Source organism: Muscardinus avellanarius (genome assembly GCF_963383645.1).
Source record: "Muscardinus avellanarius genome assembly, chromosome: 16".
In the NCBI taxonomy this organism is placed as follows: Eukaryota; Metazoa; Chordata; class Mammalia; order Rodentia; family Gliridae; genus Muscardinus; species Muscardinus avellanarius.
The window spans coordinates 68,238,839-68,266,508 of record NC_137802.1 but is presented as its reverse complement, the minus strand read 5'-3'; the positions used below and the strand labels follow the sequence as shown (position 1 = coordinate 68,266,508).

At 56.4% G+C, this 27,670-nt stretch overlaps 1 protein-coding gene across 1 annotated transcript in view; it reads right to left on the bottom strand.

The window, feature by feature from the left end:
- The window catches only part of TMEM104 (transmembrane protein 104), a gene marked incomplete at both ends in the record, with an annotated part of 60,909 nt that overhangs the window by 1,024 nt on the left and 32,215 nt on the right, over positions 1 to 27,670 (bottom strand). The window contains one exon of the mRNA XM_080712730.1: positions 17,553 to 17,646. Within this exon, the coding sequence (XP_080568856.1) occupies positions 17,553 to 17,646 (94 nt within the window). The remainder of the gene's footprint in view (positions 1 to 17,552; positions 17,647 to 27,670) is intronic.

Here is a 27,670-nt window from a genome sequence, read left to right as displayed (position 1 = left end):
CCTGTCTCTGCCTCCCAAGCACGGGGATTACAAGCGTGCGCCACCACGCCCGGCCTATTCTTTATTTTGAAACCGGGTCTCACTGCGTTGCAAAGGGCCTAAGTAGCTGAGGCTGTTCCCGAACCATGATCCTCCTTGTCTCAGCCTCCCGAATGCTGGGATTACAAGCGTGTGCCACCACGCCTGGCTCCCTAGCCCTATTTTATTTTGAAACAGGGTCTAAGTTGATGAGAGTCTCACTACTTGCTGAGGCTGTCTTCGAACGTGCAATTCTCCCATCTCAGCCTCCTAAGGACTGGGATCACAGGTGGGCGCCACCACGCCCGCTGAGCAGGAAGCTTTCAGTGCAGATTCAGGCAGCCCCAACGCCACATTCTGGGGCAGGTCAACAGTGGCTACTGAACTTAATTTTTGTGGTGCTGGGCATTGAACTCAGAGGTTCTCTTTCACTAAGCATACGCCAGCCCTTTTTATTGTTTTATATTGTTTATTTATTTACTTCCCAAAGTACTGAGATTACAGGTATGTGCCACCATGCCCCAGCACTACTAAATTTCTAACATCCCGTGCGTCCCTCTCCACGTCCTCTCTCCACCCCTTTCTCCAGCAGAGGAGCCGGGGCATGATTCAGAGCAGGGAGGAGCTGGGGTGATGGGCAGGGTGGCCCGGCCCGGGCTAGGCACTGAAGCCTCCTCCCTCAGCCCCCAGGGGCTTTCGGGGATCCTGCCAGCTTCCTGGCAGGCCATGGCTGGGTCAGCGCTCGTGTTCCTCCTCCCTCTCTTGGTGTAAAGGATGCGACTGAGGAACTCATGGAGAGCACAGGGCGGAAGGGGCAGGGAGCATTCGGGAGAAAATGCCTGCCGGGCGTGGTGGCGCGCGCGTCATCCCAGCATTCGGGGAGGCTGAGACAGGAGGATTGTGGTTCGTGGATGGCCTCAGCTACTTAGTGAGGAACTCGGCAATTCAGTGAGACCCTGTTTCAAAATAAATAATAGTAAAAAAATAGGGTTGGGGGTGTAGCTTGGAGGTAGAATGCCCCAGGGTTCCATCCCCAGTATCTCAACCGCCCCCCACCCTAAGGCCAAGGAAACACTAGATATCAGAGCTAAGCGGCAGGAATGCTGGGAGTCCTGAGCAGAGGTGGGGCCCAGCTCCACTCCAGGGAAGAAGCGGCCGGGGACCGTGGAGTCCGGAGCGGCTGGCCCCAAGGCTGGAGGCAAGCGGCACGTGGCTCTCCAGGGCCTGGCGGTGCAGTTAGGGGACAGGGTTTGCTGCAGAAGCAGAAGCAGAAGGGGAGCATGACCCCGTCTGTCTTGGGCAGTCAGGCTTTCACCGCGGATGGAGACCAGGCTGGTTGCATCCAAGCCGCCTTGTCCAGAAGCCTCCTTGTGGGTCCTCTGCCAGGAGATGGGCTCTCTGGCCGGGGCCTCCAGAGCCTGAGCTCCGGGAGGAGGCTGAGCAGAGTGTCCACGCACGGCCGTGCTCAAGAGGAACCAAGCGACCAGCGGACGAGCATTCGTGGCACTCTGAGAAGATTGTACTTCTACGTGTTTCCAAGTCTCTGTGGCTTCTGTATCTGCCACCCAGATTACTCAGGACGGCCACTGTTAGTCAGTCAAAACACACACACACACACACACACACACACACACACACACACACACACACTCTGCTTGTGTCTCTGTCCCCATTCTGGAGTCTGCCAACTCCCGCTGTCTCTGTGCAGAACACCTAGCCCTGCCCTGGCCCCGCAGATGAAGCCACACTTCTTGGTGAGCAACGGGTGAACTCAAGTGGCCGGGAGGACAGCGTGCAGCCTGGCCGTCCCTGACTGCCGGCGCCAGCAGAGGCTCAGGAGCTTCCCCGGCGCTGTCTCCTCCGGCCGTGACGCGCTCGCCGGCTTTTGGGAGAGGCCATTCTGCCGGGCCTCACAGGCAGCCAGGCCAGTGACACTGAGGAGGGGACAGAATCATCTATTACTTTTAATCAGGACTGCCGGGGACGGGCGGGGAGGCGGGAGCGCGGGAACAGGCCTGTGGAAAAAATGATTTGTTTCTGCCGCTCCCAGCCTGCTCCGTCCTGCCACATCTGCTGCTCCAGGGTGTCACCAACCTCCCCAGCCCTGGCCAGTCAAAGGGAAGAAGTGACCCTGTCTTAGCCTAGGACCAGGCAGGCTGGCTCGTCCCAGAGATGCCCAGGTTGGGTGCAGGAGGGATGCACAGGGCAAGGTCTAAAAAGAGACCCACTCTACTGGGGCGACGTTAGGGCAGGATGTGGGGGAACCTGTGCAAGGCTAGATGGGCGGAGGAAAGGTTACAAAGCCAAGGAACAGGGTCCGGTCTCGGGGTCACCGGTGGCTGGGCTAGGTATCCAGGAGGCTGCAGCAGACAGCTGCGCAGGAAGGGCGCTAAAGGCATCGTTCAAATCCTGCTCTGCCACTACGGTTTAGTGTGCCCTCTATGCCGGGGACCGCTCTGCCACTACGGTTTAGTGTGCCCTCTATGCTGGGGACCTGCTCCGGGCCCTGGCCAAGGCCGGCACCAAGCTGGAAAGAGACCAGTGGAGAAACCCTCCAGCTGTCTGCTGCTTGATCTCAGATCCCTGGTCCTGCGAGGGGGCAAGAAGGCGGCTACCCGTTGGGATGTGTGAGCCTCTGCTACTGCTCGCCGGTTGCCTTTCTCCCCAGCCCTAAACCTCTAAGAAGTTGGAGGAAGTGGTTTGCTTGCTGGGTGTGGTGGTGCACACCAATAATTCCTAGCTACTTAGGATGCAGAAATTTGAGGCCAGCCTGGGTAACTTTGTGAGGTGCTATTTAAAACCTAAGAAAAGCCGGGCGTGGTGGTGCATGTTTGTAATCCCAGTGCTTGGGAGGCTGAGACAGGAGGATCATGCAGGTTTGAAGCCAGCCTCAGCTACTTAGTGAGGCTCTCGGCAACTTAGTGAGACCCTGTTTCCAAATAAACATATAAAATAGGTCAGGTATGTAGCCCAGAGGTAGAAAAGCCCTTGGGTTCTATCCCCAGTACACACACACACACACACACACACACACACACACACACCTTAAGAAAAAAAGGAGGGAGGAGGACTGGGGGTATAGTTCAATAGTAGAGTACTTGCTTAGCATGTACAAGGCACTGGGTTTGATGCTTATTTACTACAGGGTGTGTGTGGGAGAGAGAGAGAGAGAGAGAGAGAGAGAGAGAGAGAGAGAGAGAGAGAGAGAAGAGAGAGAGAGAGGGAGGGAGGAGAGAGGGAGGAAAAGATGTAGTTCACGGTCTTCTGATAATGCTACTACCTAGAACAGTCACCTATCTGGTTCTTTGTGTGTGTGTGTGTGTGTGTGTGTGTGTGTGTGTGTGTGTGGCACTAGGGATTGAACCTAGGGACATTCTACCTCTGAGTTGCATCCCCAGCCCTATTTTATTTTATTTTGAAATGGTCTCGTTAGGTTGCTGAGAGTCACACTATTTGCTCAGGCTGTCCTTGAACCTGTGACCCTCCTGTCTCAGCCTTCCTAGTGCTGGAGTTACAAGCTTGTGCCGCCACGCCTGGGTCCCATCTGGGTCTTCTAATCTTCTTCATCAAAAAGTCTGTTTCCAGCCAGGCGTGGCGGTGCACGTCCCAATACTTGGGAGGCTGAGACAGGAGGATCGCAGGTCTGAAGCCAGCCATGGCAATGCAGCGAGGCCTTCCACTTGGTGAGACCCTGTTTCCAAGTCAGAAATACAATGGGGTATATCTCAGAAGTAGACTGTCTCTGGGTTCAATCTCTAGTGCCACACACACACCAGAAAAGTCTATTTCCAGCTGGGCATCGTGGCACATGCCTGTAATCTCGGTACTTGGGAGGCTGTGACAGGAGGATCACAGCTTTGAGGACAGCCTCAGCAAGTAGTGAGACTCTTATCACCCTAGCGAAACCCTGTTTCCAAATAAGATATAAGAAATTAGGGCTGGGGTATAGCTCAGAGGTAGAATGCCCCTGGATGGTTCACCCCCTCGTGACACACACACACACAGACACACAGACACACACACAGACACACACACAGACACACACACACACACACACACACACACACACACACACACACAGAGTCTACTTCATGTTTCCTGGCTTTTAAGAGTGACAAGACGCCAGAGGCTCTTGGGAGGTGGCTCGAGGGTGAGCACCCGAGGGCAGGCTCACGGGTGGTGTACGGTCTTCATAAGCGAGCCCCCTCCCTCCCTGCCCTGCGCGGTGCCATGGAAACCTCATCCCGCTGTGTGAGGCACATGGAGGGACCCCTGGTCAGAAGCAAACCACAGCACCCGTGTTCAAGCCGCGCCACCTCACCAGTGTCCCCTGTGTGCCAGGCCTTAGCCCTGGAGCAGCAGACCTGGCCTCGCTCTGCCCTCCGGCTCAGCCCCAGCGGACACACATGGTCATACCAGGGAAAGAACGGCGTTTTTTTCTTTCTTTTCTTTTCTTTTTTTTTTTTTGGTAGTACTGGGGATGGAGCCCAGGGTCTTCCTATCTCCAGGCTACACTCCCAGACTTATTTTATATTTTATTTGGAAACAGGGTCTCACTGAGTAGCTGAGGCTGGCTTCGAACCTGCATGATACTCCGGTCTCAGCCTCCCAAATACTGAGATTATAGCCTGTGTTACCACACCCGGCAAGGACAGCCCCTGCAGAAGTGGCCTGAAGACCGGCCCCGGCCAACCCCAACGCCAGGACAGGCAGGCCCTTTGGACAATGCTGGCTGTCCCCTGGGAGTGGAGGGGGAAGTGGAGTGCTTCCAGATGGATGAGCGCAAAAGAAGCCCGTATGGAGCCGGGTGTGGTGGCGCACGCTTGTAATCCCAGCATTCGGGAGGCTGAGACCAGAGGATTGCAGTTCGTGGACAGCCTCAGCTAGTGAGGCCCTCTGCAACTTAGTGAGACCCTATTTCAAAATAAAGAATAAAAAATAGGGCAGGGAGTGTAGCTCGGAGGTCAAATGTCCCTGGGTTCCATCCCTAGACCTGCAAAAAAAAAAAAAAAAAAAATAATAATAATAAAAAAAGAAGCCTGTACGGCCCAAACCCTGGCTTGTAACCAGGCAGATAGGGAAGGGATGGGAGGGGCAGGGGCTGGGGCAGGGGCTGCAGAAGCAGGGACCCAGGGCCACAAGGCCTCCCCCTACTGTGTGGGGACCACACCCCTGGTCTAGGCGCCTCCCTCCCCTGAGGGAGGAGCAGAGTTCCTCCCTCTGTTCCTCGCCTGAGGAGCAGAGTTCAACAGCATCTCCTAGATTGATCGCCCGTCCCTGTGAGACAGCTGCTCCAAAAACTCATTAGGTCTGCTCATAAATCAAGGTGAAATGAGGATGGCAGGCCGTGAGCGACAGACGCTGCCAGGAGGCATGGTGGGGCTCCGGGCGCGCGCATCAGGCTCCTGGCGCGGGCCCACCTGGGAGGCGCGTGGGAGGCCATGGAGCAGCCAGCGTGCCCCGCACCAGGCACTTCCCCGTGCAGGGAGTCTGCTCCTGGGCAGGGCTGGGCTCCCTAAGGGCAGGACCCCCTGGGGGCTGGGCTCCACACAGGAAGTCACTCTGGGGGGGGGGCTCAGGTGGGGAAGGCAGGCTCAGCTGGGGGGTGGCTAGGAGCCGGGGAGAGACCCCTGTGTCTCAGTAGTGCCCTACATAGAGACAATTGTCCTGGTTCTACATAACCCAAGGCTCGAGCAGGACCATTCACTCCTTGCTTAACAAAGATATACTGGAGTGTCACCGAGTCACCTGGGGACAGACAGCAGTGTCAGGAGCCATCTCAGGCCACATGATGAGGTCACGTCTCTGCCCAGCGTACATACTACATGCTAAGTGACAATCTTTTTTTTTTGTGGTACTGGGGATGGAACCCAGGGGACATTCTACCCCTGAGTGACACCCCCAGCCCTATTTCTTATTCTTTATTTTGAAACCGAGTCTCACTGAGTTGCAAAGGGCCTCACTAAGTAGCTGAGGCTGCCCTCAAACAGCGATCCTCCTGTCTCCGCCTCCCAGATGCTGGAATTACAAGCGTGCGCCACCACGCCCGGCTCGAACTGACAATCTTGCTTGGATGGATGGGACTGGACGGTGGCCTTCGATGACCTCCGTTCTCCCTGAAATGCTTGCCCTGCTTCTCCCTAGTCTTAGCCTGTGGGCCATGCTTTAAACCTAGCTTACTGCCTCTCCTTAAAACGTGTAAATTCTAAGCTTAGCTTGAGAATTCCCTGCCCTTTGCTTTGCTTCAATTCTCCCTAAAAAGGGAGCCTGGCTACAGGAGGATAGGAGAATTGCTGGCTCTTCCTCAGCCGACCCCAATGTTGAAAATGATACTTTTGGACCCAGAGTCATTCCCCGTGTGGGCCTTTAGCAAGCGGCGACCGCAGCACCCGGTCCATCGCAGCACAATAATCCCAAGGCAGAACCCAGGGACGCCAGCCAAGGGGCGGCGGATGGCGTCCCTGTGTTGGTAGATAGCCGCCGGCGGCGTGTTATGGAGGGGCGTCGGGGGTGAAGGACGGCAAGGACCTTTCGGCTGTCCTGCTCCCAGTGGGCTGTGGCTTAGGGGAGGAGGGGCTCGCTGTGGGGTTTCCCAGCTCTCGCCCCGGCTGCGCGATGTGCCTGCTGCTCGCACAGACTTCTGACAGCTGATGCGAGTTCTACAAGCTGGCCCTGCCTTATTGATTCACCTTGAGGCGCAGCCCGCTCCCCCACCCCCAGCTCCTCGGGAGGGAGGGAGGGAGGGAGGGAGACAGCCGGCTCTCGAAGGCAGGTCATTATCTCCAGAGCTGAGACAGAAACAGGCGCGCATCCGAATCCTGCGCAGCCGCTCCGAGAGAGAAAGCATCTCCCTTCTATCTCAGGATGTTAGGATCAAAGCAAAAGTTACATGAGGGCTGCCCCGCCCGCCTGCAGGACCTGGGTGGCTCCATCCCTCCCTCTGCAGAAGCACGGCGCGGGTGTTGGGACAGTCAGGGAAGGTCGGTGGGGTCTTGCTAACAGCCACTCAGCATGAAAGCCACTTCACCTGTGCTGGTCAAGGTGGTGTTACTTACATCCTTCCTCACCCAGTCAAGGAGATGTCAGTTCCTTTTGTTTGTTTTGGTGGTACTGGGGATAGAACCCCGAAGCATCCTACCTCCAGGCTACATCCCAGCCCTCTTTTTTTTTAATATTTTGTTTGGAAATAGGGTTGATGAGCGTCTCGCTACTGGCTGAGGCTGCACTGGAACCTGAGATCCTCCTGTCTCAGCCTCCCAAGTACTGGGACTAGAGGCGTGCACCACCATGCTCAGCTCCGTCAGTTTCTTAGAGTGATCAGAAGAGAGATGCCACCTTCCGGAGAGCTTTTGTTTTGTTTTTGTTTTTTAAACTGGGGGCTGAACTCTGGGGGCATTCTATCTCCAAGCTGCACTCCTACTCCTTTTTCCTTTTTTGAGGGTCTAAGTTGATGAGGCTGGCCTCGAATCTATGCTCCTCCTGTTGCAGTCTCCCCAGCACTGGGATTACCAGGCGTGTGCCGTCACGCTGGCTTCCCGAGCGGTTCTGGCCCCCTTCTTTCTTTTGCCAGCAAGAGCCAGATAAGAAGCCCCTGGCAGAGCCGTATGGACCACACTGTCTGTCCTCAGAGTGGCTCTTCTTGGCAGAGAGGATAGGCGAGCCAACACCCTTCAGGGCGCCTACCAAAGGGCAAAGGCGATGCTGATTTTTAAGAGGCTGAGAGTAAACAAACACCCAAATCTCTCCCTCCCTTCTCGGCATCCCTGGCTCTGGGTATCTTGCCCCAGGGCGGGAGAACAGGGTCTGGCTGAGGGGGTGAGGCCCCGGTGGGTCCCAGGCTCAGGGGAGTCGCAGCTGACTTGTTGGGGCCAGAGGGGGGCTGGGCAGGCATCTGAGGTTGGGGTCCAGGGCTTGGATGCCCACCGTTAGGGAATCCAACAAGCTGACTTGAGCTTGGGAGTTTGAGACTGGCCTGGCAACATCGTGAGACCCATCTCAAAAGACAAAGACAAAAACAAACAAACAAACAAAAAACCCACCAGTAATTGTTTCCTACTGATTATATGTTGAAAAAACTTTTTTGATATGTTAAGTATATTATAAATATTGATGTGTGTGTGTCTTGTTAATTTGCCCAGGCGGGCCTTGTACTTGTGGTGATCTTCCTGCCTCAGGCTCCTGAGTAGCTGGGATCATGGGCATTAGCTATGCCCGGCTCTGATGATGATGATTACTATTTTGTGTGTGTGTGTGATACTAAGGATTGAACCCAGGGGGTATCTGAGCTATACCTTCAGCCCAAAACAAATTTTTGTTTTGCGGGTCTGGGGATGGAACCCAGGAGCATTCGGCCTCTGACTACACCCCCCTGCCCTATCTCTTATTCTTTTAATTTGAAACAGAGTCTCACTAAGTTGTGGAAGGCCTCACCAAGTAGCTGAGGCTGTCTACAAACTGCGATCCTCTAGTCTCAGCCTCCTGAATGCTGGGATTACAAGCGTGCGCCATCACGCCTGGCTCCCAAAACAATTTTTTGTTTTTGAAACAGGATCTCACTAAGTTGCAGAGAGCCTTGCTAAGTTGCTGAGGCAAAAAAATTAAAATCCACTCAGGTAGCCAGTGTTTCGTTTTAGTGCGGCCTGCCTGTGGGCGTGTGGTGTTATGGAGCAGTTTTGAAGCGTGGCCTGCTGGGAATTTGAGAGCCTTCTGCCTCCCACTCCCAACGGTTCAGGTCTCCTAACTCTGGCCTCTGTCACCTGCCTTGATTTGCATGCAGACACTGAAGACCAGGCTGGGCTTTGACCACTGACCCCTCTTAAGCCCCCAGGCTGTGATGCCCAGGGTGGCCCGCCCTGCAGAAGGGAGGTGCTGGCTGGGCCTGGGGTGCTGGAGTGGCTTGGGGCTCTGGGCCACCAAGTTGGAGGGACATCTTGATAAAGGCTCTGCCCAACAGCCCTGCGCTGAGGCCCCAGCCCGCTCCCCTCCTTTAGCAGGGCCTGGCAGGGATAAGGAATACAGCTACGGAGGACGAGAGGGGACAAATGTCCAATAAAACCCAGGCCACATGGCGAAGCCCTTCTACCTTGTCCTATGGGTGATGACGTACAAAAACACTCAGGTCAAGACTCTGAGGGCCAAAGGTGGACCTCACTGAGTCCCTTCGGTGCTGTGGCCCTAGGCCCTTCCCTTGGCAGGGCTGCTTCCTGGAGAGCTGCCCCTCAGCTCTGCCCTCTGCCCCCAGCCCTGGATGCCTGAATGGGGGAAGCTCCAGCCTGGGCTGGCCCAGACCCTGTTCTCCAGCTCCAGCACATGGGATGGAGACCATCCATCAAGGTGGCTGTCGAGGGGCCAGCCCTCTCTTCTCCAAACAGAGAATCAACATGCCAGGGCTAATGAGAACAAATGGCCAGAGTGTGCCCGCTGCCAGCTCGGGCACCGGCGCCGCAGGCAGGGAGCTGGGTCCAGGGAGGACTCGGCGCCAGCTCCTTCCTTCACGGCCACATGGTCCTCGCAGGGTGCAGGCCGGGACCTTTCTCTGACTTGAGCTGGGTCATCAGGAGGGCCAGGAGGGGCTGAAGGCCTGAGCTGGGAGCCACCCAGGACCAAGCAATTTCTCAGTCCTAAAAACAGGAACAGGTGCTGGGCCTGGTGGCACATGCCTGTAATCCCAGGCCTTGGGAGGCCAAGACAGGAGGACTGCAGGTTTGAGGCCAGCCTCAGCAACTCAGCAGGACCCTCAGCAACTTAGCAAGACCTGTTTCAAAACAAAAAATAAAGCCGGGTGTGGTGGCGCACGCTTGTAATCCCCGCGCTTGGGAGGCGGAGACAGGAGGATCACGCAGGTTCAAAGCCAGCTGCTTGATCTGGCTTAAGAGACCCTGTTTCCAAATAAAAATATAAAAATAGGTTTGGGAGTGTAGCCCGAAGGTAGAAGGGCTTCCAGGAACCCCAGTACCACCAAAAAAAATAAAAAAATAAAATAAAAAAAATAAATAAATAAAGCCGGTCATGGTGGCACACACCACCAGTATTTGGGAGGCTGAGAGAGGAGGATCATGGTCTGTGGACAGCCTCAGCTACTTAGCAACTCAGTGAGACCTTGTTTCAAAATAAAGAATAAAAATAGGGATGAGGGTGTAGAGGCAGAATGCCCCTGGGTTCCATCCCTAGTACTGAAAAAAAAAAAAAAAGAACCCTTTAGAGCATTGCCACTGCTGTCAGCTAACCCCTGGGGCTCAGGGATGGGCTGGGGGGCGAGGAGGGCCATCTTCCCTGGCTGTCACCTTGTGTCACCTGTGTATGTCCTGAGAGGACAGGCCATGCTGCCTCTTTCTGGGAGGAGTCCCCTGGTGGAGCAAGGGGGCCTTACGTGCATGTGCCTCTGGGTTCCAGGTCAGACACTACCCTCGGGCCTGCACGGCGTTCCCTCCATGTTGGCCCTGTCTGTAACAACTAGCTCCAAATTTACTCTGGTTTCTACTTAAAGGAGAGGATTTAAAACCAATGGTTCCTGAGCTTTCCAGACAATGCAAGCTCTGCCCAACTCTCTTCCAAGGAGAAGAGTTGAAATAACCCACTTCCAGCACTGGGTTCTGCCCCACAGCTGGGCGTCCTCCTGGAGGGGCCGAGCAGAGCGCCCCTCCCCTCTTCCCACTGTGGACAACGAGTCTTGGGAGCAACCAAGTCCCCAGCACAAAATCAAGGGCTCTGGCCTTCTCATCCTTCAGCCTGTCCCGCCTCAGCGCATGCAGGTGGCTCCTGGGATGCCAACTCCCCATTTTTCATTCCTAAGCTGTCAGAACAGCTCGGTCTGTAACTGTGTGGCCAACTAATCTCCTGCCTGGAGATTGAAAACATCAACTTTCCGGCACTGTCGCTCTCCCCCAAAGGGTAACTGGCCCCTTGCTCCTGAGCAGCCAGCCAGGCGCACAGGGAGACCAGAGGAGAGAGGAGCAGGGAGGCAGGGAGAGGGCACCGGGACAAGGGCGTCGGGCCACTCTGCTCTGAGCCTGGGCTCCGGAGCTCCTGAGCTGCTGTGGCTGCCAGCGGCTCTGCGGCTGTGCTGTTCGCCCGCCCAGGGGAGGTCCGGTGCCTGTGGCCGCCGTGGGGTCAGCTGCCTCCGGCCACTGGCCGTGGGTTGGGGACGCAGGAGTGGAGTAGGAGTCCTTGTTTGGGGGCTGGATCTGCAACGGCCACGTAAAGCACGGCCAAGCTGCTGGCAGAGGAGAGGTCTGGCTAAAAGAGCCACGGCCCGTGCCCGGGGCCCAGCAGGACGCTCAGGCCGGTCCTGATGGATGCCGGGGTGGGGATGGGGTGACCTGCCGGCTCACGGCTGGCTATTCTCCAACAAAGGTTAACCAAACGTCCACTTTCTCCTAATAGCCGGAGGACAGAAACCCTAGGCTCCTCTCCTATAAACGGAACTCTGTTTGCACAGAAACTTTCGGAAACAAGAGTAAAATGAAGACCACATGGGGAACATAGTGGATTTTGCTGGATTCCCTCCCCTGGCTGTGGAATCAATGAAAGTCGGACCCCAAACAGCCCGGACAGTGGCCCACAGCGGGCGGACGGGCAGGGCCGCGGGGGCTGGCTGCACGCGGGGCTGGAGTGGGGGACAGGGACGTGCTGCCTTCGTTTTTGGAGGCTGTGTCCTTCCTGGACCTCTGAGAAGGGCCAGCTGAGGAGCTGTAAAAGAATTCAAAAGAATGCCGTTGGCAGCGATGGGCAACAGATGGCCCAGGCTCCCAAGACCCCTGGCTGCTGGCCGTGACAGACTGGAGGGGTCCCGCTGGGAGGCACCTCTCCACACAAGGACCAGTTGTGGACCTGGGCACAGGCGGAGACCAGAAAGCCAGCTAGGCATGGTGGCACATACCTGTGATCCCAGGACTCGAGAGACAGACAGAGAGATCACAGGTCTGAGACCAGCCTCGGTAACCTAGTGACCCTGCTTCACAATAAAAGATCAAAAGGCCTGGGGGCTTAGTTCAGAGGCAGAATGCCCCCAGAATCAGTTCCCAGCACCATAAAAGGAGAGCAAGAGAAAGTCCTCCCGTTTCCAGGTGGTGGTCTCCTCTTGGGGCCCCCCAGTGTCTTGCCCGCCACCACCAACGGGCCCCACTTCCCCCTCTGGCTTGGAAAACAAATCTGGGGCACCTGGGTGGGGTGGGGAGAGCGGGCCGAGCGACTTAGTGAGGCAGGCGGCAGGCGGCAGGCTCGAGCGCCTCTACCCTCCACGGCGCCCGGGGAGGACGGCGTCTGACCCACTTTGAGGGGAACAGAGACGGAAGAATGCGCGCCTGTCTGCTCTGAATCCACAAACAAGGGGAGGAGGGAGCCCTGTGGGTCCTCGACAGCCCAGACCCGAGAGGGCGGTGGCGCTACAGAGCAGCCTTTATTAGAAAGAATTGGGTTTTTAATAATGCCAAACGGGGCACTGGGAACCGAGCCAGCTGTTGGCGTCCCCAGGGGAGAGGCCTGTATGGGGTGGGGAAGGGGGTTGAGCAATGGGACTTGAGTAAGGGCCCCCTCCGTCTGACAGCTTCTGCTGGCCAGCCCCAGGCGTCCAGGGTGGAGCAGCCCACGCACTCAGTGTAGCTGCTTCAGGCTTAGGATCTGAGGCCGTGGCTGCTGGGCCTGTGGGTGTGAAGGCCGGTGCCGTGGCTGCCTCTCTGGGGTCCCTGACCCACCTGCTGCTGTCAGGAAGCCAGGAGCTGCAGAGGAGCCTCTCCCCCACCGTGGTGAGGCCTGCTTCTCTGTTCTCTCAGCCTGAGCCTCCCTGACCGTGGCGGGATGGAGGCTGGGGCTGCAGGGAGGGAAGCCCCTTGGTGTGCACCAGGGAACCACAGCTGGGGTGTGGCGAGGAGGAGCTGCATGGATTCACCGTGGACTCCTGGTGTGGCCCTCAGCCGTGTCCCTGACCTCAGGGCCAGCCCCGTGGGAAGGCTGGCTGAGATGGCAAGGGGGCGACGCGGATTACGGGGCTCAGGTACCAGGCATGGTGCCAACGCGCTCCACACCATCCTCTGTGTTTTCACAGGTGCTCAGAGAGGTGAGACCTTGCCGCCACACACAGACAGGAGCCTGGAGGAAGAGGCTGGGTCTGTCTGTGCATGGGGGAGCAACATTCTCGTCCACTCACATCAAAGGGAGCGAGGCCGAAGCCCTGGCTCAGAACGCGCCCAGGGTAGCTGCCTGGGAGACCCAGGGGCTGCCAGGAGGTCTGCAAAGGTCCGAGGAGCGGCCTCACTCGCTGGGGACTGCAAACAGACCCTCCCTGCACCTATGAATCCAGAGGTATTTGCAGTCCAGGTATCCCAAACCGGCCGAGTGACTGAGCTGGTATCCCTAGAGCTTGCTTGCGGCACATAAGAAATCAATCAAACTGCCACCTACCCACATTCTGGTGTTTACCCTGGACAAGTGGCTGCTTGAGAAGGACATTTAGCCAGGCGTGGTGGCGCACGCTTGTAATCCCAAGACTTGGGAGGCTGAGACAAGAGGATCTGGTTCACAACCAGCCTCAGCTACTTAGTGAGGCCTTCCGCAGCTTAGTGAGACCCTGTTTCAAAATAAAGAATTAAATCAGACTGGGAATGTAGCTCAGAGGTAATATGCCCCTGGGTCCAATCTTCAATACTGCAAAAAAAAAAAAAAAAAAAAAAAAGACATTTAACGTGTGTGTGTGTGTGTGTGTGTGTGTGTGTGTAGGGGGGCACTGGGGATTAAATCCAGGGGTGCTTTACCTCTCAGCTATACTCACAGACCTACTTTATAATAATAATAATAATAATAATAATAATAATAATAATAATTATTATTATTATTATTATTTGGTACTGGGATTGAACCTAGGGAAATTCTACCTCCAAGCTACATCCCCAGCCCGATTTTATTCTTTGTTTTGAAACAGGCTCTCACTAAGTTGTGGAGGGCCTCACTAAATTGCTGGAGCTGGCCACAAACCTGTGATCCTCCCATTTCAGCCTCCCAAGTATTGGAATTACAGGTGTGTGCCAAGAAACCCCCATATTTAACCCTTTAAGTGCCACTCTGGCCGCTCGAGGTGGCTGAGAGCCAAAGCCCTCGGAGGAACTGGCCCGAGGCTCCTCGCGGAGCTCCGGGCCTGTGATCTCCCCTGGCCTCCTTTCAACAGATGGCAGAACAAATTCCTAATTAAGCACGAGAAAGTTTCCAGCTCAGCACATTTATCTGTGATTTTCCGGTCCCTTTGGTGTCTCTTCTTCCTCTTTGTCTTCCTGGAACCCAAGCCAGCTTACTGCCACCCTGTCTCCCACCCTGCTCGGAGGAGAGGGGAGAGGCAGGCGGGGGTGTGGGAAGGAGGGAGGGTCGTGTCAGGGACAAGCCACACAGCTGCTCTGGAGGCTGACGGCTTGGCAGAGGCTCGAGAGGACATGTGGGCCCTCTGGGTCATCGCCTCTCCGGTATTCTAGAAAAACTGCCTGGGGTAGGCTGGGCCCAGAGGAGAGATGCCCTCAGCGGGCCCTGCCCCATTTCTGAGTGGGCCTGTGAGTGTCCAGCAGGCTCACTGAGGCCCCTCCCATGAACTGGGCTGTCCATGCGGGGCTGCTTGGTGGCTCTGGAGGATTCCACAACCTCCGTTCCCTCTTTCTCTCTCTTCCTGATGTGCGGTGGCCGGGACACAGGAGGAGGGAGGCCCGGGGTCCGGCTCACAGGAGCAGCGCCTGGCAGTGCCATCGTGCCCACCGGACACCGGGCCTGCCTGGTGTGGTTTAGTTGACTTCCTGGGCGGCCTCTGTGTGGCCAAGAGGTCTGCTCTTCCAGCCCAGGGGTTTGCGCCTCTCTTGGAGAAAAACGACTGCCCGTGCTCTGTCACCCGCGGCAGTAGTGTGCCAGAGAGACTCCTGGCATCTGATTATCTCTCAGATCAAAGGGAGAAAAGAGGCAAACGGCCGAGAAGACAAATTGTCAGGACAGCCATGTCACCGGTGAGAGACAAGTGCCCGTGACCTTCACGAGCCGGTCTCTGCTCAGGCTCCCAGCGCTGCTGAGAGCTTCCTTCAGGGCCACCACCGCCGGGCTCTGCGGTGCTCCAGGGGCCGCAGGCCTGGGCTGGGGCGAGAGGGGGCTTCTCCACAGAGCTGCCTGTGGAGTGAGGGCCCCGGGGGCAGTCTAGCTGCAGTGTCTGGGCTAACCGCGGCTGCTGGCTGCCCTACGAGGAGGCAGCAGCAAAGTGGCCTCAGGAGGGGACAGGGGAGGCCACCATGGGGTCGTGGTTGATCCTCTCAAGTCCCCGAGCTGTCGATCCACTCCGTGAACCCGATTCTGGGAGGAGACATGGGAAAGGGGGCAAGGGCTCTGCGGCTCCTTCCAAGACCCTACGCCTGCCGGCACCAGGAGCCCCGGCTTCTTCTCAAACCCAGTCTGGGTATGTGCTGCCTTGATTTATCCATTTACCGTCAGTCTCCTCCTCTTCCTTTCAACAGCTCCCCCTCAGATGAAGGGATTGCTGCCCAGACACAGAGAGGAATCTGTCACACTTAACAGTGCAAGGGTGCCATAGAAGCTACTAACACTCTCTGGGTGACTGTCCCCCTTGGGCTGACAGGGGAATCCACTGACCAGAGAAGCCATGCGCCCGCCACCTCTGTCCCTGCTCCTGTCCCCCCTGGCCAGGGAAGGAACCGAAAGATCTCAGCACCTAACGAGCCCTTCCCACCACTGACGGGCAGTTCAGAGAGAGCCAAGCTCGGTCAGTGCCAGCTTTTGGGGTGCAGACATGGCTACAGGGAGGGAGGCCGAAGCCCTGGCTCAGAACCCGCCCTGGGAGGACCACCAGGGCTTTCGAATAAGCAGAGCAATACGGGTAGACGAACTGGATGTGGCGGCACACTGCCAGTAACCCCAGTGTCTGGGAGACCGGAGGGTCACGGGTTCACGGCCAGCCTTAGCAATTCAGTGAGGCCCCAGCAACTTAGTGAGGCTCTGTTTCAAAATGAAAAATAAAATAGGGTTGGGGAGTATAGCTCAGAGGTGGAATGCCCCTGAGTTTAAGCGCGCGCGCGCGCGCGCGCGCGCACACACACACACACACACACACACAGGCTGAGTTTCTGGTCCCTGCTGTCCCTGCCTTCTGAACACAACGCCCCTTGGGCATCCGGAGGCTGCATCTCAACATCTCACATCCATCAGCTTGGGGACCCTCGTACTCTAAGTAATGAGTTCTTGTTTCCACAGGTGGTCATGTCCACGCAGGGCATTGGGGCCTGGGATGGAGCTGGAGAACAGCACACCATTGCTAAGGGTAGAACTGGACCTTGTGGGATGGGAAAGGCCAGGAATTCTGCCCCATCTGGGTACGGTCATCAATGGGCACTGTTCTCCAGCCCCCGAGTGGACATGCACCACCTTGCATGGCTTTATTGATTATTTTATTTGTGGTACTGGGAATGGAACCCAGGGGCATTCTACCTCCGAGCTACACCCCAGCACGATTTTTTGTTCTTTATTTTGAAACCGGGTCTCACTACGTTGTAGAGGGCCTCACTAAGTAGCTGAGGCTGGCTGCGAACGCAGATCTTCCTGTCTCAGTCTCCCAAGTACTGGGATCGCAGGCGTGCGCCACCATGCCTGGATTTTATTATTTTAAAAGTCAGGATGGTCCTTTCTTTCTTTCTTTCTTTCTTTCTTTCTTTCTTTCTTTCTTTCTTTCTTTCTTTCTTTCTTTCTTCTTTTTTTGGCAATGTTGCCTGGGCTGGTCTTGAACCCCTGGGCTCAAATCATCCTCCCATCTCAGCCTCCTTCGTGCTAGGACTACAGGCACACACCATCAAACCAGACCTTCTTTGCTTTCAGATTAGGCAAAACTAGTGCCCAACAGCTGCCCAGCAACAGCCTCATACCCTCGTGCAGGAGCAGCAGCCCCTCCCCCAGCACGGGCTGGCAGGACAGCTGTAAAGGAAGTGGCTACGCCCCCTGCAGCCCACCTGCCTTAGGGGTAAGACACCCCCAGACTCCTTCTGGTGACATCAGTACTCTTCCTCAACCAGCACTGGCTGGCTAGAACCCGCTGTGGATGGGGTGACATTTAACACCCTGGTGGTCCGGGACTCTGAGGCAGAGTGGCTGCCAACACTGAGTTTTATGGCCGTGCCGCATAGCACGCCCACAGGAAGGCAGAGGTGATGCTCTTACCTCCTCCAGGGCGCAGTCCAGCCCAGACCTTCGGGAGCCCACCGCCCGCCTGCGGGTGAGCAGGGACCCAGCCCGGTCCCAGAACCAGCAGTCTGGGTCCTCGCCCAGCTCCATCCACACAACGCGACCTCAAAAAGTCCCTTACCCTTTGGGCATTAAATTTCCCCACCAAGAAAAGGCAGGCGGACCCCTGCCTGTTCCCTGCCCTCTGGGAAGGTGGGGGCCCTGGCAGCCAAGCTCAGGCGGCCACCTCCACACTCAGGCCCCGCCGGATCCTGCTCGGCCTCGCGGAGGCCAGCTGGAGGCTGGGACAACGGGAGAAGGGCGGAGGATGGGGCATTTCTCCGACTCACCGATCCATCTCATGAGGGAGGTCAGGATTTGCAGGTACTTGGTCTTCTGGACGTCAAAGAAGGTGAACGGTCCCAGGAGGAGAGTGAAGACAGCCTGGGAGACAGAAAGCGCAGTGAGCGGGTGCAGAAGCAGGTGCACACGGTGGGTGGTCCGAGGGGCAGTGCTTCGTGCTGCCCATAGCTGAGGCCCCGTCCTAACCCCGGGTCACCGGCGCTGGCGGGGGCTCCTGGGGTTCAGATGGTTCGGTGTGAGCCTGGCATGTTGGTGCACGCCTGTAATCCCAGTACTTGGGTGGCTGAGACAGGAGGATGGCAGGTTTGAGGCCAGCCTCAGTAACCTCGGGAAGCCCTGTTTCAGGGCAAAAGAAATAAAAAGGGCTGGGGGTAAAGCTTGGAAGAAGAATGCCCTTGGGTTCAATCCACAAACCACAAACAAAATAAAACAAACAAACAAAAAACCCCACATGGGTTGCGGTGGGCAAGTGCTAAGTGTGTGGGGTGAGAGGTCTGGTGCCCCACCACTGTCCCTGCGCACGCTCAGTCTGGACACTATTGTACCTCCCAGCAAGGTCCAGGGGTCAATGAGGGAGCCCCTCCCCCGCTCTGCAGCTCCTGAGGGAGGAGCAAGATCAGGATCCCAGCTCCCCAGCCACACTGATACTGAGAAGAAAGGGAGGAGGGGACACAGGGGCTCTGCGAGGCAGCCCTCTGAAGGATTAATCAGGACGTTGTCTATCAGCCATATTTTCAGCTAAATGGAAGAGGAAGCCTGGGGGACGGGAGCCGGAGGCTTCCAGGTCAGATTCACTTGGAGGAATGTTCTGAAAGGGAGAAAAGGTGCCTCAGTGGGGAGGGGTGGCGTGAGGAAGTCTGGGGGTGGGAATGGGTGCTGTCCCCCCCCCCGCCCCGGTTTTCTCTTAGAATAGGGGGAGATGTTTAATAAAGAGAAAATTAAACCCTGTCGGAGAAAACCAGTCTACGGGAAGTTTGGAGCCTCTTTTCGGGAGAAGCTGGGGTGGGCGCGGCGCAGGAGCCTGGGAGGGGATGGGGGCAGGTTAGGCTTTCCATGCCAAATTGGCTGCTCAGGGAGCTGAGGAATTAAAAGCTGCTCGTTGGAGTTAAGACGATGGTACCATTTCCAATCTGCCACTCGGAAGCAGGCAAGGCAGCAGACCTTATTAACATTTACACTGTGCCGTTTCATCGCGTTAATGCTAATGACACTCACTGGAGACACGGTGTGGGGAGGGAGCCCGCGGTGGGGCCGGGCTCTGGCCTCGTGACTTGGGTGACTCCATCACTGCGGGGGCCAGTCCCCGTGACAGGCAGGGGAGGTTGCTGCAAAGGCTTTCTGCCGGGGACCTCTGGACCATCCTGCTTCCGTTGGGACAGGGGGAAGGAGAAGCATTTCCACGGGGGGGCCGGGGTGACAGAGGAAGGCAGAGGAAGGGACTCTCCTGGCAAAGGCAAGCGCGGCCCAGTCGCTGCCTCAGACCAGGACCGGGAGCCGGGGCCATAACTAACACACGCACAGCCACCACCTCTGGCCCGCATCTGCACGCGGCACCATCAGGAAGTCATTTAGGAAAATTACCACTTCAGGGAAACTTTCCACTGATGAATTTCTCTCTTGAAGGATGGAGAAGGGGGTGTCAGGTAGAGGAATAAATACAAGGCCACTTGCCACAAATGTTTCCAAGTATTCGTGGCCTGCGGGAGGGACACCGGGCTCCAGGTGCGCCCAGGGGTTAATTCACCTGTGACCTGGGGCGCCTCCAGCTGTGGGGGCCAGAAAGCTTCTGGGGGTGGCTTAGCGGGGAGGTCAGATCTCATGGATGTTTTCTAAGAAGTTTCTACTACATAAAACAAGTGTGGAAGAGAATCCTGCTGCTGCAGACCTCCTCCTCAGTATACATCTGCCAAGATGTGGGGGCACAGGAGGCCCCGATTCTGTAAAACCCTGTGGGATGAAATCCTAGCTGCGGAGGGCGTCTCTTTGTAAAGAACCTAAGCATATACACCTCCAAAGAAGGAGTAAGAAGTGTGCGGGGAGCCCACGTAGTGTGGCCCATGCCTATAATCCCAGTACTTGGGAGGCTGGGACAGGAGGACCATAGGTTCAAGGCCAGCCTCAGAAACTTAGCAAGACCCTGTATCCAAATGAAAAATAAAATAGGGCTGGTGGTGCCGCTCAGAGGTAGAAGGCCCCGGGGTTCAATCCTTAGGACCGCACACACATAAGAAGTGTGAACGAGGGTCCTCCCCACTTAGTGCCCCCGTGTCTGGGCCTGTCCTCGCGTGTGGGCACTGGCAGTGAAGGGCCCTTGTGGAACATCTGGCTAACAGCTGCGGTGCCCACGGCTGGACGGCGGCTGCTCGCTCTTTCAGCGCTCAGGAGCACAGACTGGCTGTGCACCTGGGGAGCTCAGGGTCCACTGCGTCGCAGCCAACACGCACGGACTGCCAAGCAGCAGCCCTTGCATGGGCCTCGAGCTCCCGCATCAGAGGGAGCCCAGATGAAGACGCAGACCTGGAGCCCGGGCTAATTAAGACACAGGTGTCCTCTGCAAATTAGCTCCAGTCAGAACTCAGCCATCGTGGAAGGAGGCATCCGGAGGGACAAAGGACAGAAGATAGGAATGGCGGTGGCTGCCAAGGTCCTTGGGAAAAAGGAGCTTGGGTAGAAGGACGGGCCCCGTTCTCCCAATGGCCTAGGGGGCAGAGTCTATCTCTGAATGCTCGAATGTGGCACTTAATATTTTCTCTTTCTTTCTCAAGAAAAAAAAAAAGGATGAAATAAAAAGCCAAGAGACAGTCTATCCTCTTGGGTCTTCAAGTCTAGCCCATATGACGTTATAAATTAGCTGGCTCCGGAGCAATTTTCCAACTCACATGCCACTGATCAGTTCAAACTCAGTCTCTGTTCAAGGACTCTTGTCTCCCCACTCATTAGAGTAGGCAGGGACACCAGTCGCTGCAGACAAAAGCATTAAAAAAAAAAAAAAAAGGGACAAGTCTTTGATTTCTAAAGAAATCTTCAAAACTGGTCCCCCGGAGTGAAGTCCGAGACAGACCTTGGAGGGTGCCAGTGGGGCCACTGGAGTCTCTTTCTTTCTGGGTCAGTGAGTTCAGCATCACATCACGGGCCCCGTGGCAGTCTTGCAGGAGTCTTGATGGACACGAGACAGCTCAGGTCCCAAGGTACTGCAGGCAGTGCTCGGCCACAGCTCTTTTAGAGTGTTCTGCAGTCTACAGCTCAACAGGGCTGCCTGCCCTCCTGTGTCCCCATACAGATGAAATGCACTGTCCACTCGAGTTGCTCAGACTCTGAGCTTCCAGCCATCTCCAGCTCCTTCCCTCCTCTATCAGGTTTCTGTGGCTATAACCAATAATCACAACCCGGGTGACTTTAAACCACTCAAGTTTTTCTCCTAGGCTGGCAGTCCCAGGTCTGGCCGGGCAGGGCTCCAGATGGCGCAGCACAGCGCCCCCCAAAGGACGGAGCCGTGTACTGCATGTGCACCAAGGACAGGGCTCAAGGACAGGGAAGAGCGCTCCTCCGGTCGGTCTGCGTCCCTGCCCTCTGCCCACTGCCCACTGGGGGCAGGAGGTCCACCGCTTATCAGAACCAGGGCCTGATGGCATGCAGCCTCAGGCACGGGCAGCCTCGCAGTCTGGGCTGGGCTGGGCTGAGCTCAGAGCTTCCCTGGACGGTGTGTGGCTGTGCTGACCCCCCCATATGCAGAGGCTCATGCCTGCTGCAGAGGCTGCATCTGGGTTTAAAGGCTCAGCCAGCAACCGGAGCCTCGGTGGTCTAGCTCTCGAATGGGAGAAACAAGGGCAAACCAGGAACAGATATTTATTTATTTATTTATTTATTTAATTTATTTATTGGTGGTACTAGGGGTGGAACCCAGAGGCTTTCTACCTCCAGGCTATACTCCCAGACCTATTTTCTATTTTATTTGGAAACAGGGTCCCACTAAGTTGCTGAGAGCCTCACTAAGTAGCTGAGGCTGGCTTCAAACCCGTGCGATCCTCCTGTCTCCGCCTCCCAAGCGCGGGGATTACAAGCGTGCGCCACGACGCCCGGCTAGGAACAGATCTTTAAATCAAGAACTCTTGACTGGGCTCTGCCAAGGGCGAGCTCCGATACCCTCTGTCTCCCCGCCCCGTCGTCTCTGCTCTGACTCCACAACACCATGCACTCAGAGAAGGGCTCCAACTCAACGCAAGCTTGCTTCGCATGCGAAAAGGACCCAGGTTGGCAACGGCGGAGGGCCTCTACTCAGCTGTGCCCAGTAGGAGGCACGCGTGAGCGCCAACATCGGAACACACAGAGCGGCCCGACCTCTACCTCCCTGTCCCCAACTTCCTCTGCGTATTCAGTTGGTCAGAAAAACAAAATGAATGTTTAAATTTGGTGCTAATCCCAAATTAAATCCTCCAGCTTAAGAGGGAGCGAAAGCTGTGGGTCCTGCCACCTGCCTGGTGACTATCCCAGCCTCTCTCAACCCCACTGTCCTCCGTAGCTGTTGGTCAAAGCTGCCCTGGGGCACTGTCACCCCGATGCCGCAGACCCCTTTGCAGCCACAAGCGCTGGCGCATGCGCCTTCGCTGCATTCTCGGGCCCTTCTGGAGTCACGGGAGCAGGTGACGGTGCCCCATCCTGTTGGCCAGGAGCAGAGAGGCTCAGAGCACAGGTGGCTCCTGACCCTGGTCCTCCGCAAGCCCCGCACTCTGACTCCATCCTGGCCGAGTTGTGCCCCTCTGGGGCGCCTCCTATCCCCATGTCAAGCTAAGCCTCACTTTACGCCTGAAGCTTCCCGATCCCTCCTGCTGGCAAAGAAGTTCCCTCTTTACCTTCGCTGGCGCTGCCTTCAAAGCCCCGTGTGAGAGCCAGTCTTCTCTGCAGTCATTTTACTTGTCCAAGGGGGCTCTTGACTGAATTACCAAGCGCACAGCTGGCACTGCATGACTTATTCTCGGGGTGGGGGGGGGAGAGCTGCTCCTTTTGCCGGGGTTGACTGTGCAGCCTCAGGCACTCTGAAGGCGAGGACTGCATCCCTGCTTGTCCCGCACCCAGGAGGGGCTCTGCACACATCAGGTGCAAAAGCATCGACGAGAATGCAGAGTTTGGTGCAGGGAGTCCCTGGGGCAAAGGGGTCATCCTGAAGTCGGGGTGGGGCAGCCCCAGTCTTATTGACTTGTCTTGCATCCCCCACCATCCTCCTGCCCTGACAAGCACCTGCTTGGCCAGAAGAGTTTACTCTGTTGGGGAACGCCCCTCCTCCACACTGCTGAGAGGGCGGGGGTGTGGCTCGGGGGTAGCGCGCTTGGCCAGCATGCACGGAGCCCAGGGTTCCTCCCTAGCATGGCGATACAGGAAAGAGAAATCAACAGGCTTTGGTGAGGATGAGCACTGAATCAGAACAGCGCTGCTCTGAGTGTACACGGGGTCTTCAGGGGAGAATCCTATTCACCCCTGTGAAGGGGAAAGAGTGCACCTGAGAGGAGCCCGAGGCTCTGGGCTCCTGCCGTGAACAGCAGAGCCCAGGACCCCCCAAGGGAGGGGGTCCCCCAGAAGAGGCGCCATCTGAGGACCCTAAAGGGAGGCTTCTACAGGAGCGCCTCTTTCCACACCCACGGCTTGCAGACAGCAGATCCAGGCTCAGGCCAGCGAGAGCCCCAAAGCCTGTCATTGTTGTCTCTCTTGGTGCTGGGAATGGAACCAGGGCCATTCTACCTCTGAGCTATACCCCCAGCCCAAAGTTTTATTCTTTATTTTGAAACAGGGTCTCACTGAGTTGCAAAGGGCCTCACTAAGTAGTTGAGACTGGCCGCGAAATGCGATCCTCCTGTCTCAGCCTCCCGAATGCTGGGATTACAAGTATGCACCACCGCGCCTGGCTATAATTTTATTCTTTATTGATTAGAATTCCCATGTGTGCATATCCCATAAATTTATAATCCATTCATCTGTTGATGGACACCTAGGTTGGTTCCAAAATCTGGGTTCTTGTGTACAGCTCCTAACTAGAACTTAAAACTTTGGTGAAGCCGGGCGTGGTGGCGCACGCTTGTAATCCCCGCGCTTGGGAGGCTGAGACAGGAGGATCACAAAGGTTCAAAGCCAGCCTCAGCTACTTTAGTGAGGCTCTCAGCAACTTACTGAGACCTTGTTTCAAAATAAAAAACATAAAATAGGGCTGGGGGTATAGCCCGGAGGTAGAAAGCTTCTGGGTTCTACCCCAGTACCACAAAAAAAAAAACAAAAAAAACAAAAAAAAAACAAAAAACCTTTGGTGAAATTCAACAATTAGAGTTCCTTCTCGCTCTTCTTAAAAAAAACCGGAAGGAAAAGGGGAATTCCATTCTTGGAGGCAAGGGGAGAGGGATATAATGCCGTGCTGACTACAGTGTCAAGCAGACCTCCTACACCTTCTGAGCAATGCCATCTTCAAATCAGCCACAGGACGCAGGGCGGCACACCCATGGCACTCTGCAACAGGTGAGGGCGGGGAACACCTGAGGGAGGCCGGCCAGGAGGCTGCCTGCTGGTCCAGCCAGGGGAAGGTCCTGACCCCACTCAGAGCCCTGCTTGCTCCGGGGCGGGGCTAGATTTCTCTGTTGATTTAACAGGGGTAACAAAGGCAGCTCTCAGGAGGTAACAAGTGTCGGGAGGGTTGAGAGGGGCTGCTGGCAACATACAGGGCTCTGTGGGCGGCTGAAGATGAAATTTCTGTCTCGGAGCACATGAGGCCCGGGGGGGAGCGGGTTCAGGCAGGGATGGCCACTTGCCAGCCACATAGCGGAGCTCCCTGGAGTGGTCCTGGAGGGCACTTTCAGTGGTAAAGGGAGGAGGCCCCGGCCTCCGGGGCTGCTCCTGTTGGGCGCTGAGGGCTGGGAGCTAATCGGGGTTAATGGCGACTCAGCATGATCCAGCCCTAAGTGGGAGCAGAACTTGCACCGCGTCCTTGAAGCGCAGTGAAGGAATGTTCAAGGAGTCTATTTTTATTTCTCAAGTGGCTGTGAACATTTTGGCTTGGGAGTTTTTATTTTCCTAATTCAAATGACAGCTTCTGGGGAATTCACCTGCCAAAGGGAGGGGAGCTGGGAGGCAGAACGGACAGGCTCCGGGTGCAGGGGACGGGGCGGGGATTGCGTCCCCATGTCGTCCCTGCCCACTGCGAGGTCTGGCGAGGTCCTGACCTTCTCAAAGTACACTGTGCTTACTTAGCCGACAGACAGTCCACAGACATCAGCCCTGGCTCCAGCAAGAACAGGAATCATTTCATAGCCTAGCCATCCCCTGAGCACCCAGGCACGGGGACGTCGTGCTACTGAAGCAGAGCAGACCTCCATGGAGGGAATGTAAGTCAATACTATTCTTTCTTTCTTTTTTGAGGGGGGTTCCCTGTATTGCCCAGGATGGCCTTGAACTCCTGGGCTTAAGTGATCCTCCTGCCTCAGCTTCCAGAGTAGCCAGGGCTATGGGAACATGCCACCATACCTGGCCACACCATACCTGGCTACAATGCTGTGTGTGTGTGTGTGTGTGTGTGTGTGTGTGTGTGTGTTACTGAGAACTCAACCCAGGGATATTCTACCTCAGATCTACCTCCAAGTCCTGTTTTATTTTTTCATTTTGAACAGGATTTTGCTAAGTTGCTGAGGCTGGCCTTGAACCCATGATCCTTCTGTCTCCGCCTCCCAAGTACTGGGATCACAGGCATGTGCCACCCTGCCTGGCTTACAATACTATATATATATATATATATTATTATTTTTTTTTTTGGTGGTACTGGGGTTCCTGGAAGCCCTTCTACCTCTGGGCTACACTCCCAGACCTATTTTTTTTTATATTTTTATTTAGAAACAGGGTCTCCTAAGCCAGCGCGCGCGGCTGGCTTCGAACCTGCGCGATCCTCCTGTCTCCGCCTCCCAAGCGCGGGGATTACAAGCGTGCGCCACCACGCCTGGCATACAATACTATTTTATTTGATATCTATCACCTCCACGCAAGTTCTACGGTGCTCTTTAGGAGAGTTCAAGATATTCCCAACCAAATATGAAGAATCCGTCACCAGGCTGGGGAACCAGAACAGGTGCCTCCGTGGAGACTGTCAGCAGCGCATGCGTGTCAAATCCAGCGAACCCTCAGCACAGCCTATTGGCCAAAACCACGGGATGAGAGGCATTGTGCTACGTAGCAGATCACGTTCTTGTAAGAAGATGGGTGAGGAGCTTTTAGGAACGACCTCCTCTGGGCAGAAGATGGGCAGCCACCCTCCTGGAGACTAGCCCAGTTATGGGCTGACCCAAGAAACCAGAGGGGTCTTGGGAGAGGAAACTTGTGCCAGGACAGGCTGTTGGGCTGTAGACACCAACCCAACCACGATGGACATCCACAGATCTCATCAGAGGTGAATCTCCCAGCAGGAGGATGCTGAGGACCGGCAGAGGCAGAATGAGCTGAAAGGTAAAGGGTCCAGCAGGGCACGAGCTCTAAGCAAGGCTGAGCTATGCAACAGGGGAAGAGAAACCAAAGGCACGCAGCAGGCGCCCAGCAACCAGTTAAGAGGGACCTGCACCTCCACCCGGGTAACGTGTGGAAGATGCTGGGCACCTGGGGGTGAACTCAGCGTCCACGCGGACTGGCCACGCAGGGATGCTGGAGAAAACCTTTTCCGCTCTGATATGAGAGAGCCTGGAGGATGAGCCCAGGCAAAACCAAGGAGTGATGTCTGCCCAGTGACCTGAGGGCCGGGGCACGCACTGCCTCCTCGGCCCTGCCGGTGGGGAGATGACCAGGGAGCCTGGAAGGCCGTCCTTGCCTTTGCTTGGAGCACAAGTGCCGCTTTTGAGTGTCGGACACTGAAACTACCCACATCCCTTCCTGTGTGTCCCTCTCCCAAGGGACCTGGAAATATGTCTAAAAGCCCAGGCAACTTCCTTGTTTGAACCTCCTCCTCTGCACTCCGGCTGCCCCTACTTAGAGGAGGCTCTGAACTTCTTAGTTAGGGGCCTGAGAGTTGAGACCTATCTTCATGGGAGGCAAAGTGGGGAGCATCTTTCCTGGCCCGTGATGAGAAGAGGGGCAGAGGATGGAAGCTCGTCCCTGACCCCTCATCCCTGACCCCTCATCAAGCGGCGCGGTGGCGGAGAGGGAGCTATGTGGGCCAGGCCCAGGATTACGAGGCGCTGGAGGGCTCCTGCCCCCTGCCTTGGGGAGCCTGTGTCTGCCCAGGATGCAAGCACGGCCCCACTAGGTTCCCATCTCCTCCCGGCCTCCTCCTAAGCCTTTGGGATTAGGACAAGTTCCACACACCTGGAACAGGGAGCGCTCCCCAGTTGTCTCCAAGCCTTCGGAGATGCCTTCCAAGGGGACAGAGGAGGGGTCAGGGACCAGGTCATACAGATCCAAAGCCCTCTCCTCTCTGCAGCACTTGACCGCCCCCATCCCTGATCATGTCCTAAAGGGCCACCTCTCCCACTGTCTCCGCCATGCCCCCTCGGGGGAGGAGGGCAGAGCTGGGCTGGTCTGACGGCCTTAGTCTGGCGCGGTCAGTTTCTCGTGCCCTGCCACTGGCGGACACGCCTGCGTGGCTGTGTGGTCTCTTTCTCAGCTGAGAAGCCAGATGGCACTCGGTGGTGGGCGGAGTTCCAAGTATCTGGTGCCAGAGCTGCAACCCTTGTGGATTGGGGGAAAAGATAAATATTGTGGAAAACCCACATAGTCATTCACTTAATGATTATATGTCATCAGGGTTTTAAAGGACAGCCTGGCTCCTCACAGGAGCGACAAGGAGACGGAAGCCAGTCCAGGCGCAGCGACACAGGTGCGATCATGAGCCAGGAGGGCTGAGAGCCTGCCGTGGGGCACATGCGCAGTGGGCGGTGGGGCCGGGGGAGGCGGGGTCCTGCCGGGAGCAGCAGACCCGACTCAGCAGCTGGCACCTACTCTAATGATGCCCTGTTTGCGTCAGGTGCGAAGAGGCGGCGGCGGAGGGGGAGATGGGAAGCGAGCTGCCCGCGACTTCACGGCGCCCGCACCCAAAGGGCTTCTGATTGCTCCCCGTACTTCAGCCCCCAGAGACAGAGCTGCCCCAGCTCCT